This window comes from Staurois parvus, unplaced genomic scaffold, assembly GCF_062004578.1.
Source record: "Staurois parvus isolate SC_StPar_1 unplaced genomic scaffold, SC_StPar_1.0 ptg000243l, whole genome shotgun sequence".
NCBI classification, from domain to species: Eukaryota; Metazoa; Chordata; class Amphibia; order Anura; family Ranidae; genus Staurois; species Staurois parvus.
In genome coordinates this window covers 16,534,949-16,547,367 of record NW_028318039.1, presented here as the reverse complement: position 1 = coordinate 16,547,367, position 12,419 = coordinate 16,534,949, and the positions used below count along the sequence as shown (strand labels likewise).

Sequence of the window (12,419 nt, the reverse complement as noted above, 5' to 3'; positions counted from 1 at the left end):
CTTTCTTGTGTAAAGAAATTATTTTCTGAGATGGTTGCAGGTCTTTCTTTGTTAAATTTTTGTATCACTTTTGCTACAGTAGTGTGATAAGTAGAGCGTTGCTGGTCTTCTTGTAGCCTTCACCTTTCTAGTGTAAAGAAATTATTTTCTTTCTCAGGCCTTGTGACATTTCTCTTCCATGTGGTGCCATTGCAGACAGCATGAAATGGGAAGGGGTTTTCTTTAAGTAACGCCCTTTTATAATCAACTGTCTGCTGGATTCCAGTTTAATGAATAATTAGACTCACCTGTAGTTTAATTCTTGTTAATTAGGAGTATATTCATTTTTGCAACATGGTCTTGAATGAATTTTTTAGGAAAAATTATTATTATTATACAGTATTTATAAAGCGCCAATGGTTCGCTCAGCGCTGTACATTACAAAGGGGGACAGAACATGTGACAGAACAATACCAATACAATGCAAAACATGAGGGGATCGAGGGCCCTGCTCTTTCGAGCTTACAATCTAGGAGGGAGGGGATAGTGGTACACGAGGAGATAGCTGTGGGGGATGGAGTGGTAGGAAGAGTGGAGGAGGTTAGCAGGGGGTGGGGTAGGCTTCCCTGAAGAGATGGGTTTTCAGGGCGCGCCTAAAGGAGAGGAGAGTAGGTGATAATCTGATAGGTTGGGGCAGGGAGTTCGAGGATGGGTGACACCCTGGAGAATTCCTGGAGGCGGGCATGGGAGGAGGAGACCAGGGAACTAGAGAGAAGGAGGTCTTGTGAGGAGCGGAGTGTGCATGATGGGCGGTACTTGGATATTAGGTCAGTGATGTAGTACGGGACAGTATGGTGGACAGCTTTGTACGTCAGTGTTAGGATTTTGAATTTGATCCGTTGCACAATCGGAAGCCAGTGGAGGGATTGGCAGAGGGGGGTGGCGGAGATGGAGCGGTTGGAAAGGTGAATGAGTTTGGCAGCCGTATTCAGGATCGACTGAAGCGGGGATAGCCAGTGGCGAGGCAGGCCAGTGAGGAGGGAGTTGCAGTAGTCGAGTCGTGATATGATGAGGGAGTGGATGAGCTGTTTAGTGGTTTCTGGGGTTAGGAACGTGCGTATTTTGGCGATGTTGCGGAGGTGGAGTCTGCATGAGTTTGTTAAAGATTGGACTTGGGGCTGGAAGGATAGGTTGGAGTCCAGAATGACACCAAGTACTCTGGCCTGCGGGGCGGGTTTGATGGTGGCGTTGTTGGATGTGATGGAGAAGTCAATGGGGGGTGGGGTCCAGGCTGGGGGGAAGACAAGAAACTCGGTTTTGGAGAGGTTCAGTTTAAGGAAGTGGAGAGACATCCAGTCTGATATGTCGCTCAGTAGGTGTGTGATTCGGGCGGAGACCGAGGGGGTGAGGTGGGGGGTTGAGAGATTTGTGTGTCGTCAGCATATAGGTGGTAGTTGAAGCCGTGAGAGTGTATGAGTTGGCCAAGGGAGGAGGTGTAGATGGAGAAGAGAAGGGGCCCGAGGACGGAGCCTTGAGGGACCCCAACAGAGAGGGGGAGTGAGGGGGAGGTGGTAGCATTATAGGTAACGCTGAAAGAGCGTTGTGACAGGTATTATTATTATTATTACATCGAGTTTATATAGCGCCAAAGGGTTTGCTCAGCGCTGTACAATAGGGGGGACAATACATGGCACAGTACAACAAAAACAGACAGGGTACGAGGGGTAAGAGGGCCCTACTCTTTCAAGCTTACAATCTAGGAGGGAGGGGGTAGTGAAACAATAGGAAGTGGCTGAGGGGAATGAAGTGGTGGGAGGAATGAGGGAGAATGGCCGTTAGGTGAGGGTGGGGTAGGCTTCCCTGAAGAGATGGGTTTTGAGGGAGCGCCTGAATGTGGGGAGGGAAGGCGACAGTCGGATGGATTGGGGCAGTGAGTTCCAGAGGATAGGGGAGGACCTGGAGAAGTCCTGCAATCGTGCATGGGAGGAGGAGACCAGGGAGCAGGATAGAAGGAGGTCCTGTGAGGAGCGAAGGGTACGGGTAGGGTGGTACTTGGGGATCAGGTTGGTGAGGTAGTCAGGGGCAGTGTTATGAACAGCTTTGTAGGTCAGGATTAGAAGTTTAAATTTGATGCGTTGGGCAATCGGGAGCCAGTGGAGGGAGAGGCAGAGGGGGGTGGCAGAGGTGGAGCGGGTGGTGAGGTGGATGAGTCTGGCCGCTGAGTTCAGGATGGTCTGGAGCGGGGAGAGCCTGCACTTGGGTAGGCCAGTGAGAAGAGAGTTGCAATAGTCAAGGCGTGAGATGATGAGGGAGTGTACAAGAAGTTTGGTGGTGTCTGGGGTGAGGAAGGAACGTATCTTGGCGATATTGCGGAGATGGAGCCTGCAGGTGTTTGTAAGTGATTTGACATGAGGCAGGAAGGAGAGGTTCGAGTCAAGAATGACGCCAAGGACTTTGGCTTGCGGGGCGGGAATGATAGTGGTGTTGGTGGTGGTGATGGATAGGATGGGGGGGTGTGGGCAGGGGGAAAGACGAGGAGTTCGGTTTTGGAGAGGTTAAGCTTGAGGAAATGGAGCGACATCCAGTCTGAGATGTCGTTTAGGAGGTGAGTGATGCGGGCAGAGATAGTGGGGGTGAGGAGAGGGGTGGAGAGGTAAATTTGGGTGTCGTCAGCATAGAGGTGATAATTGAAGCCATGGGAGTGTATGAGTGTGCCCAGGGAGGAGGTGTAGATGGAGAAGAGAAGGGGTCCAAGGACAGAGCCTTGGGGGACCCCAAAAGAGAGGGGGAGGGGGCGCCATTGTAGGTGACACTGAAGGAGCGTCAGGATAGGTAGGATGAGAACCAGGAGAGAGCGGTATCTCTGATGCCAAGGGAGAGTAGTTTATTAAGGAGGAGGGGGTGGTCGGCTGTGTCAAAGGCCGCAGAGAGATCCAGGAGAAGGAGGACGGAGTAGTCGCCCTTGGCTTTGGCGTTTAGTAGGTCGTTAGTGATTTTGAGGAGGGCAGTTTCGGTGGAGTGTAGGGGACGGAAGCTGGACTGTAACGGGTCAAGGAGGTTATTGTCAATAAGGTGGGCGCTTAGGCGATCGTAGACTATGCGCTCAAGAAGCTTGGAGGTGAGTGGCAGCAGGGAGATGGGTCTGAGGTTGTTGGGGTCTGCGGGATCCAGGGAAGGCTTTTTGAGGATGGGGGTGATATGTGCGTGCTTTAGGGGGGAGGGGAATGCGCCAGTAGAGAGGGAGAGATTGAAGATGTGGGTGAGGGAGCGGATGAGGGAAGAGGGGGGTGACCGAAGGAGTTGAGAGGGGATAGGGTCCAGGGGGCAGGTAGTGAGGCGGGCTTCTGAGAGGACCTTGACGACTTCCTCAGTAGTGACAGGGCTGAGGGAGTGCAGTGCAGGGGGGGTTACGGTGGACGGGGCCTTGGGAGAGGTGAAGGGCAGTGCGTTTGTGAGGGCAGAGGAGGGGGGAGAAGACGGGGTGACGGGGGTGGGGAGGCTAGGTGGGGAGGTAGATTGCGAGTTGACAATGTCCTTACGGATATCGTCCTTACGGATATCGTCAATCTTGTTACGGAAATGGGTGGCAATCTCGTGGGCGGTGAGTGAGGTACTGAGTGGAGGAGGGGGGGGGGAGAGAGCAGGGAGTTGAAGGTGGAGAAGAGTCGGCGAGGGCAGGAGGAGAGGGTGTTGATTAGGTTAACAAAGTAGGCCTGCTTGGCGGCGTGGAGGGAGGAGGTGTAAGTGAGGAAGGCAGATTTGTAGAGGGAGAATGCGTGAGGGGACCTGGTTTTGCGCCACAGTCTCTCCAGTGCGCGACTGCGATGTTTGAGGCGTTTAGTGCTGTCATTCTGCCATGGTTGAAGCGGCCTAGGTTTGAAGATGCGTGTGGTTAGGGGTGCTAGAGAGTCTAGGGCAGCTGAGAGTGAGTCGTTGTACAAGGTGGTGGCTATGTCAGGACATGATAGTGGGAGGATGCTGTCGTGGAGGGGGGCCGGGTTCAGATTGCGGTGATTGCGGCTGGTGATGGTTTGGCGTTTTTGGGGGGGGGGGTTGGGGGAAGGGGAGATGGAGAATGTGATGAGGTGGTGGTCAGAGAGAGGGAAGGGGGTGTTAGAGAACTGGTTGAGGGTACAGAGGTGGGAGAAGACGAGGTCCAGGGTGTTCCCTCCGATGTGGGTGGAGGATTGTGTGTGCTGTGTGAGCGCGAAGCAGGAGGTTAGGTGGAGGAATTGGGAAGTGGCCGGGTTGTTGTCGTTGATGGGGATATTGAAGTCCCCGAGGATGATGGTCGGTAGCTCAGAGGAGAGGAAAAGGGGAGCCAGGCGGCGAAGTTGTCCAGGAAGTGGGGTATGGACCCAGGGGGTCTGTAGATCACTGCGATCCTTAGGGGGGTGGGTGAGAAGAGTCGGATGCAGTGAGCCTCAAAGGAGGGGAAGGATAGAGAGGGTGGGTTAGGGAGGACCTGGAAGGTGCTCAGCGGTGAAAGGAGCAGGCCGACACCACCACCTCTGCGATCGCTCAGTCTTGGCGAATGGGTCCAGATGAGACATCCATGGGTGAGTGCCGCAGGGGAAGTAGAGTCGGTGGCCTGTACCCAGGTTTCGGTGACTGCTAGGAGGTTTAGGGAGCGGGAGATGAAGAGGTCATGGATGGCTGTAACCTTGTTGCAAACCGAACGGGCATTCAGGAGTGCAGCCGAGAGGGGGGGGGATAGGTATGGGGAGGAGAGGTACATGTATGAGGTTGAGGGGGTCGCGTCGGCTGGTGTGAGCAGGGGGGACTCTAGGGGGGGGGGTGAGGGGCCAGGGTTCGGGGAGATGTCCCCAGCTGATATGAGAAGGAGGAGGGTGAGGAAGGTGGCATGGGAACGGGAGGTGTAGGAGCGTGTGGGTCTGGAAGTGGTGGCAAGTGGGTCAGCGGGGAAGTGGAGTAACAGGAGGAGGTGGTGGGTGCCGTAATGGGGAGAGGGGAGAAGCGAGGGGGCGATATAGAGCTGCTTAGTGGGGGTAGGCGGGTAGAGGGAGGCGGTTTTAGGGATGGAGGAGAGGAGGATGAGGAGGAGGAGCGCGGGCGGCATGTTGGGGTGAGCGGGGTGCTGGAAAGGTCAGGGGGGTGAAGGGGTGCTGGTCAGGGATGGCAAAGCAGAGTGTCCGAAACACCGTGGGAGGTGAGGAGGTGCAGGTCCGGGATGGTGAAGCAGAGCATCTGTAGTGCTGTGGAGGAGACTATTGAGTTCTTCTGTGAGGGGAGAGGGAGAGTGGAGGGCAGCAGGGATAGCAACTGGTTGGTAGTAGTCTGCGGGTGAAGTAGGTTGGTGTCCGTGGGTGCGGCGGCACGTCATCAGTGGGTGCGGTGGTTCGGTGAGCGGAGGGGTCGTAGGGCGCGACAACTGGGGTGCGGTAGGCGCGGCGTCTGGTGAGGCTGGCGGCTCGGAGACCGGAGACGTTGAGGCCAGGTGTTGAGGGCTCGGCGTCGGGAGGCGCTGAAGGGCTCGGCGTCGGGAGGAGGTGGTATGGATCGACGTCTGGAGGTGGAGTAGGTAGGATGAGAGCCAGGAGAGAGCAGAATCTCTCAGGCCGAGGGAGTGTAGTTTTTTTGAGGAGTAGGGGGTGGTCGACTGTGTCGAAGGCCGCAGAGAGGTCAAGGAGTAGCAGCACTGAATAATGGCCATTAGCTTTGGCGTTTAGCAGGTCGTTGGAGAGTTTGAGTAAGGCAGTTTCGGTGGAGCGTAGGGGACGGAAGCCAGATTGTAGGAGATCGAGGAGGTTGTTGTCGTTGAGGTGAGAGCTTAGGCGGGTGTAGACTAGGCGCTCGAGGAGTTTAGATGTAAATGGGAGCAGGGAGATGGGTCTGAGGTTGTTCGGGTCATTGGGGTCCAGGGAGGGCTTTTTAAGTATGGGGGTGATGTGTGCATGTTTCAGAGGGGGGGGGAAGTGCCGGAGGAGAGGGAGAGATTAAAGATGTGGGTGAGGGAGCGTAGGATGAAGGGGGAGGGAGGTCGTAGGAGTTGTGAGGGGATAGGGTCGAGGGGGCAGGTGTGCAAATTAACAAAGCTTGTTTGCAATCAGTGACACGCATGTGTGAGAGTGTTTTGTAGTATAGTGTCCCATAGAAAATGTTGATCCTGAAAGGAAAGGTTTTCTGACATGTTAGGGTGTACTCATTTATGCTGTGTACTGTATCTCATTCCCATGGTGTATACATAAGGGAATGTAGTGTATAGGACACTTTCTTGATCGCAGAGGCATTCAGGATCCATCTTATTTTCACCAACAATTACAGCTGCCTCAGCCAGAGTTTTATCGGATATGCCTAGAGGTGCTGCGAGCTTGTGGTTCTTTGTTTTGACTGTTTTTATATGCTTTGCTTCTGAACATCTCGCTGCTTTATTTAACCACATTGATTATACTCTGCCTTACGGGTGATACAGTGGATATAAAAAGTCTACACACCCCTGTTAAACTGTCATGATTCCATGATGTAAAAAAAATTAGACAAAAATAAATAATTTCAGAACTTTTTCCACCTTTAATGTAACCTATAAACTGTACAACTCAGTTGAACAAGAAACTGAAATCTTTTAGGTGGAGGAAAGTTAAAAAAAAAAAACTAAAAAAAAAAACTAAAATAATACGGATGCCTAAGCGTTCACACCCTTAACCACCTTACGCCCCCCCTTTAGTACAATGACGGGCGCAAGGTGGTTCTCTCGTTCTGATAGGACGTCATATGACGTCCTACCATTCTCACTGCGCATGCGCGGCTCAGGGAGCGTGCAGCGCGGCGATCGCCGGTGCGCTGTGTCCCTCGGACACAGTGGATCACGGAAAGAGCCGAAGATGTCAGCTCGGTCAGGTAATCAGCTGTGTCCAATCACAGCTGATCACATGTAAACAGGGAAATGCCGGTTATCGGCATTTCTCTCCTTTCGAGCTGTCACGCTGACAGCTCGAGAGGAGAGGAGAGCCGGTAATCGGCTTTCCGCGGAGGGGACATGTGCACTGATCATCAGGGCACTGATGATCAGTGTGCTCTGATGATCAATGTGGCCCCAGAAGTGCCACCTGTCAGTGCTCATCAGTGCCACGTGCCAGTGCCCATCAGTGCCACATCAATGCCACATATCAGTGCATACCAGTGCACATCAATGCCACATATCAGTGCCCATCTGAGCTGCCTTTCAATGTCACCCGTCAGTGCCACCTATCAATGCCAATCAGTGCCACCTATCAGTGCTGCCAATCAGTGCCAGTCAGTGTCACCTATCAGTGCGCGTCAGTGCCGCCTATCAGTGTCATGTATCAGTGCTGCCTTTCAGTGCCCATCAGTGATGCCTGCCAATGCCCATCAGTGCAACCTACCAGTGCCTCCTCATCAGTGCCCATCAGTGCAGCCTATCAGTGCCCATCATTGCAGCCTCATTAGCGCACATCAGTGAAGGAGAAAAATCACTTATTTACAAAATTGTATAACAAAAAGTAAAACTTTTTTTTTCAAAATTTCCTGTGGTTTTTGGTTTAAGAAAAAATAAAAATCCCAGAGGTGATTAAATACCGCCAAAAGAAAGCTCTATCTGTCTCAAAAAAATGATAAAAATTTCATATGGGTACAGTGTTGCATGACCGCGCAATTATCATTCAAAGTGTGACAGCGCTGAAAGCTGGAAATTGGGCAGGAAGGGGGTATAAGTGCCCTGTAGGCTAGTGGTTAAACTAATACTTTATTGAAACACCTTTTGATTTTTATACAGCACTCAGTCTTTTTGTGTCTGTCTATCAGCATGGCACATCTTGACTTGGAAATATTTGCCCACTCTTCCTTGCAAAAACACTCCAAATCTGTCAGATTGCGAGGGCATCTCCTGTGCACAGCCCTCTTCAGATCACCCCACAGATTATCGATTGGATTCAGGTCTGGGCTCTGGCTGGGCCATTCCAAAATATTAATCATCTTCTGGTGAAGCCATTCCTTTGTAGATTTGGATGTATGCTTTGGGACGTTGTCATGCTGAAAGATGAAGTTCCTCTTCTTCATTTTCAGCTTTCTAGCAGAAGCCTGAAGGTTCTGTGCCAATATTGACTGGTATTTGGAACTGTTCATAATTCCCTCTAGCTTGACTAAGGCCCCAGTTCTAGCTGTAGAAAAACCGCCCCAAAGCATGATGCTGCCACCACCATTCTTCACTGTGGGTATGATGTTCTTTTGGTGATGTGCAGTGTTTTGCGCCAAACATATCTTTTGGCCAAAAAAGTTTAATTTTGGTTTCATCAGACCAGAACACATTTTCCCACATGCTTTTGGGAGACTTCAGATGTGTTTTTGCAAAATTAACCGGGCTTGGATGTTTTTCTTTGAAAGGCTTCCATCTTTCCACTCTACCCCATACCCCAGACATATGAAGAATATGGGAGATTGTTGTCACATGTACCACACAGCCAGTACTTGCCAGATATTCCTGAAGTTCCTTTAATGTTGCAGTAGGCCTCTTGGCAGCCTCCCAGACCAGTTTTCTTGTCTTTTCATCAGTTTTGGAGGGACGTCCAGTTCTTGCTAATGTCACTGTTACGCCTTATGTTCTCCACTTGATGACTGTCTTCCATGGTATATCTAATGCCTTGGAAATTCTTTTGTACCCTTCTCCTGACTGATACCTTTTAACAATGAGATCCCTCTGATGCTTTGGAAAGCTCTCTGCTAACCATGGCCTTTGCTGTAGAATGCAACTAAGAAAATGTCAGGAAAGACAGACTAGAACAACTGAACTTTATTTGGGGTTAATCAGAGGCACTTTAAATGTTTGTTTTTCAATTGAGTTGTACAATTTATAGGTCACATTAAAGGTGGAAAAAGTTCTGAAATGATTTATCTTTGTCTCACAGAAACCTGAAGTTTTAACAAGGGTGTGTAGACTTTTTATATCCTCTGTATGTGCACTTTGCTGTATATTCATAATGTACTATCACTGAAAAGCTTTAATAAAAAACATTTGAAAAAGAATTGTCAAGCACTGGGGATGGTAGAGTGGTCCTTTACTGTACATCCAGAAGTGTGAGGGCATTTGTCCCAGATGGGAAATACCAGACATTGATCTCCTATGGTGGAGATTAAACCACAAGGTGGAGAGTTTCGCGTCTCGGTCTTGGGACCTGAAGGCATTCACAGTGAACACTCTTGTGACCCTGGGGGATACGTTCTCTCTGATTATATGCTTGATATATGCCTTTCCTCCTCACTGGCTTTGGATTACTTGTAAAATATTTCTTAGCGTACAGTACAGGACACCTTCCCCTTTGTGGCCCTTACTTGCTACAGAACTGTGGATTGCTGGGAGCAAGAGGCAATATGAGGGTCCTCGCAGTTTTTTTGCCAGTGTCCAGTTACCTGACTATAACCCAGTCCTCTCTGAATCTGCCTGTTTCCTGTACTTCAAAAAATTAGTTTTACAGGTAGGTCAAAAATCCCACTTGTAGTTTAGGCTGGCCATACACTATACAATTTTTGTGCCCAATTTCCTTTAGATTTACCTTTAACTTTGTAGTACAAGAGCCTGCCTAATTGGATACAATTGAAAGTGTTGTTTAGGTTTGACCTCATATCATATGGTTTTTGGTAAATCTAAAACAAAATTCTCAAGAAAATTGTATAATGTATGACCAGCCTTACCAATTCTTAGATGTAGTGAGTGCATTTTTCTTTTTTCTTTTTTTTTACGCCTTTTTGCCTTTTCTCGTGGTGATCAGGTCAGTAAGTCTATTATACTTCCTTTTAACAGGTCTAGCTGTTCAGCAAAAGTGGCAGTTAGCAAGCAAGAATGGCTTAGTTGCTTCTCAAAAAAAAATGGAGACACCCTAAGACAGGAAGTTGTTGAAGTGTTAGGGTTGGATTACCAAGTGAAAATACATGAAAAACCTAAAAAAAAAAAAAAAAAAAATGCAGCCACCATGTTAAAGGATTGGTTAGTTGCTATATATTACATTTTTGTGTTTGGTTTTAATATTGCTTTAAAGATTAACACCATTAGATCTGTTAATTATGACATGTTTTCACATGTTTCTATATTTATTTTACTTTCTATTCATAAAAAGTATTAAAGAGATGATTTAACTATATATTTCTCTTCATCCTGCAGCTAGATATAATTTTCAAGATTTTGAAACATTTTCATACCTGGATTCTCAGGACAGAAGTGCAGTTGTTTCTGAAAACATGAAATATGTCACAAAAGAAGGTAATTTTTCTTTCTTTTTATATCTATTCAAAAAGCTATGCTCATGATAATATAATATAAAACTGCTATAGGAAAACACGGCCAGCAAAATAGAAATTAAGCTGTCCTTAATGACCCTGAATATGGCATGATGGTTGTAGCTGATAAGATAGCTGGAACTCTTAAAGGTGCACTTCAGTCAGAAATGAAAATTAAGCCATGAAAGGTATAAAGGAAACATGTTCTGCCTGCCAAAGCCTTTTGGTTTACATCCAGGCATTTCTGTACCACACTAGTTTATCCCACTCTGTTTTCTCCATAGTCTAGTTATTTGGGAGTGTCTTTTGATCACCTCTTTTTAATATAGTAGACCTTTTTCCAGACAAACCCATGAAAGGCTCCTTCTCTCTTGTCCGATACTAAAAGCCCGGTGCACCAAATTTCAGTACCATTTTTGTTTTCACAGTCAATGGTTATATTCCTACCTGGGTATGTGCCTACAGTTTGGTAGAGAATATTTGAACAATGATCCTTGGGTGCCAATCTCAAATATAGACATCAGTAGACCCAGTATAACCACCTTTCTCTATCACTGATCCTCACCCTTATATTAAAACCTGTCCCTTTCCCTATCTGAAAGCTAAACATTATGGAGATAACAAAAACAAAGTCGAAGCCCACCATTTATTTTTTAATATTTTTTTATTTTAATTTTTTTTTAAAGAACTGCCCAAACCCTTTCATAACCAAATGTAGCTGTAACACGGTGTTTTTGTTCAATAACACCACGACTAATTAGCATGCCTAAATAATTTGAAATATTTTTAAGGTTTTCGTTTGGCAACCTGTTTTAACCACTTGCCCTCCAGAGGATTTACACCCCTTCCTGACCAGGCCATTTTTTGTGATACGGTGCTGCGTTACTTTAACTGACAATTGCGCGGTTATGCAATACTGTACCCAAACAAAATTCATGTCCTTTTTTTCCCACAAATGGAGCTTTCTTTCAGTGGTATTTGATCACCTCTGCAGTTTTTATTTTATGCGTTATAAACAAAAAAAGACCAACCATTTTGGAAAAAAAACACAGTATTTTTGACTTTTTGCTATAAAACATATCCAGTAAAAAATAGTAAAAATCCAATTTCATCATAAATTTAGGCCAAAATGTATTCTGCTACATGTCTTTGCTAAAAAAACAAATCCCAATAAGTGTAAATGAATTGGTTTATGTGAAAGTTATTGCGTCTACAAATGGTGGTGTGTATATATACTGGAATTTGTTATTTTTTTAAAATTTTGTACTAGTAATGGTGGCGATCAGCGATTTATAGCGGGACTGCGGCAGGCATTATGACACTGGGGGGGGGGAACTGACTAACTGCCACTGACATCCCCAGTGACACTAATACAGTGATCAGTGCTAATAATAAGCATTGACACTATACTAATGACACTGGGCAGGAAGGTGTTAACATCTGGGGGCGATCAAAGGGTTAACTGTGTGCTGTTTTACTATGTGTGCTGTGTGTGTTTTACTATGTAAGCATGCTGCTTTGTATTGCTCTGCTTTGCAGAGCAATATAAAACAGCATGCTGGTGCTGATAGGGGAGAGATCTGTGTTGTTTACATACAGACCTCTCTCCTGTCAGTGTTCCTCAGCGATCGCCGGGTGCCGGCGGGGAATCTTCCGCCGGGACCCGGTGATCAACAGCTGTAGCCACCAACAGCGGCGTAGGTAGGGCGGCGCGTGGTCCCCCCACTCGGAAATGCGAAATCGTGTGTATATATGTGTATGTATGTATGTATGTATATATATATATATATATATATATATATATATATATATATGTGATTTTGCGCAGCCCTGCTGCCCTGTAGCAGTAGTTTTGCTATAGGGTGGTCCAGAAGCGGTTAATAAAAACATATAACTGCTCTTGTTTTTATTTTATTTTAGTTTCAAAGCAGATGATGGAGGGCCAAATTCATGCACCACATCACCTGAAAATGTTATCATAAACTTTTTGGTGCCGAAATGTACACAATATATGTATTACATAAAATCACTTGTATTATATACGGTTGAACTTACATCTGAAACATTGTTAAAATCAATGACAGCTGGATAAACATGATACATCTGTACCCCAGAATCAATGCATGTAGTGCATTATATCAAAGTTTTTTGGTCATAATTCCTCTGCATAAACACTAGGAAAGAATGCAGAC

At 47.3% G+C, this 12,419-nt stretch overlaps 1 protein-coding gene across 1 annotated transcript in view; it reads left to right on the top strand.

Moving 5' to 3' along the window:
* The window catches only part of UGGT2 (UDP-glucose glycoprotein glucosyltransferase 2), a gene marked incomplete at its 5' end in the record, with an annotated part of 518,844 nt that overhangs the window by 255,015 nt on the left and 251,410 nt on the right, over positions 1 to 12,419 (top strand). The window contains one exon of the mRNA XM_089680491.1: positions 10,112 to 10,210. Within this exon, the coding sequence (XP_089536617.1) occupies positions 10,112 to 10,210 (99 nt within the window). The remainder of the gene's footprint in view (positions 1 to 10,111; positions 10,211 to 12,419) is intronic.